The following is a 1,830-nucleotide window of genomic DNA, read 5'->3' as shown; positions in this document are numbered from 1 at the left end:
CCCCTCCCTTCTCCTCCCCGCCTGGGGGGGGGGCAGCGCGTTGCTGAGATCAGGGGGCTGCTTGGATCAGGACAACACCAGCTTTGCTCCGAACTCTGGGCAGCGAGGGTGCCACGCAGGCCCAAGGCCCAGCTCCCACATGTGCACACGCACATGCACGCGTGTGGACAGGCCAGCATGGGCAGGCACTTACCACTGGAAGTACAGGAACACCTGCCCCACCTGCGGAGAGAGGGAGAGGGCTGGGGTGAGAGGGCACGGAGAAAGGGAGGCAGTGACTTCCGGCCCCGGCGCTAGGATATCGTGAGGACGGGGCCGAGGCCAGCCCAGAGAAAGACGGTGCCTGCGGCCGGTGTGCCAGGGCCGGGCAGTACCAGGAGCTGCAGCAAGAGGAGCCGCCCAGCTCTGGCCTAGCGCCCAGGAGAGGTTTAGTCATTTGCTTCCAATCTGGAGAGGCCCGAGAGTGCGAGAGGCTGCAGCTGGGGGGCAAGGCCCCCTTGCTCTGCCTGCGGACCGATCGCTGCAGCTGCTCGGGCTGCTCCGGAGGGAGGGAGCTGGGAGGAAGTCTCTCTCCAGCCTCCCTTAAAAGGGCAGAGGCAGCGAGTGCCCAGCCCAGCCCAGCCCGGAGGAGGGAAACGCAGGCTCTGGGGGAGCGCTGGGGGTGCGGGGGACACCCCTCAGCCGCACGTCCTGGCCCAGGCTCCCTGCCCCAAGGGGAACGCCGGGCAGGGAGGCTCAGCTGAGGCTGGGAAGAGGCAGGGCGCTGGGGCAGAGCAGCTCAGGGCCCCGGGGGGGGCGGGGGGTCAGTGCTGCTGGGCCCAGCTCGCACCCAGGCCTTGCTGCCCAGCAGCACCGTGGGGGCTAATGCAACCATTAGGCCGCAGCACGAGCTCGACTTGTCCGGAGCTTATTTCCTTTGGTTTTGTGAGGAAGAGAAACTGCCCCCCCCAGCCCCTGCTCCTGCTCCTAGCAGCTGACTCACCCACCCGCCAGCTCCTCAGAGGGCTGCTGGTTTGCGCGACAGCACTTCAACAGGCCAAACCCGCATGCACGCGTTACGGAGCCCAGAATGGTGCGGTGCACGTGTCAAACAGGCTGCAACCGTGTGCATGAAGTGTGCACGCATGCTAAACATGTGCGCACCAGGCTGGAATTGTGTACACGTTAAACAGGCTAGCGGTGCGTGCACACGTTAAGAGACCAGAAGTGCGTATGCGTGCGTGTTTTAAACAGGTTCAAACTGTGCATGTGTGTGTTAAGCAAACTACTACTCCGCATGGTGTTTGTGTGAAACAGGCTATAACCGTGTACGTGCACGTGATAGGCTAGAACCATGTGCGCGTGCATGCGTGTGGTAGGCTAGTACCACATGTGGTGTATGTTGCTGTACGTGCACGTTAGGCTAGAACCGCGTGTGCGTGTTTGAACCAGGCGTGCACACGCGTACGCCAAACCATGTGCATGGGTGTGTGCCCGTGCGCAAGGCTAAAAATGCGTGTGTGTGAAACACTGCATGTGCGTGCGTCCCACGTGTGCGAGCCTGACGGGGCGTGCGGTCCCGGAGCCGCCGCGTTTCGCGGGAAAGGCGGAGGTCAGGCCAGTTTTGGGGTGCGGGCGCGGGGGCCGCACGGACGTACCTGGTAGAGCGAGAGGTACAGCACCCAGAGCAGCAGGAAGACGAGGGCGTCGCGCAGGCGGTCGCACACGAGGGCGCCGAAGGAGGCCAGCAGGCCCAGCAGGCAGAGCAGCTCCATGCCCAGCTCCGTGTCCAGCCCCAGGCGCGGCCCGAGCCACAGCAGCGTGGGCGCATCGCGCAGCTGCTCCCACAGC

The 1,830-nt window shown here is 64.6% G+C and overlaps 1 protein-coding gene across 1 annotated transcript in view; it reads right to left on the bottom strand.

Moving 5' to 3' along the window:
- LMF2 (lipase maturation factor 2) overlaps positions 1 to 1,824 on the bottom strand; it is a gene marked incomplete at its 3' end in the record, with an annotated part of 28,176 nt that extends 26,352 nt beyond the window's left edge. Inside the window, exons 1-2 of the mRNA XM_019509344.1 lie at positions 1,638 to 1,824; positions 194 to 222 (exon numbers count right to left, since the gene is read on the bottom strand). Of these exons, the coding sequence (XP_019364889.1) occupies positions 194 to 222; positions 1,638 to 1,754 (146 nt within the window). The remainder of the gene's footprint in view (positions 1 to 193; positions 223 to 1,637) is intronic.
- Between the last annotated feature and the right edge of the window lie 6 nt (positions 1,825 to 1,830).

This window comes from Gavialis gangeticus, unplaced genomic scaffold, assembly GCF_001723915.1.
Source record: "Gavialis gangeticus isolate Ggan-Ray unplaced genomic scaffold, GavGan_comp1, whole genome shotgun sequence".
NCBI lineage: Eukaryota > Metazoa > Chordata > Crocodylia > Gavialidae > Gavialis > Gavialis gangeticus.
Note: the sequence above shows the minus strand (reverse complement) of the source record. Positions and strands in the feature narration are given on the sequence as shown.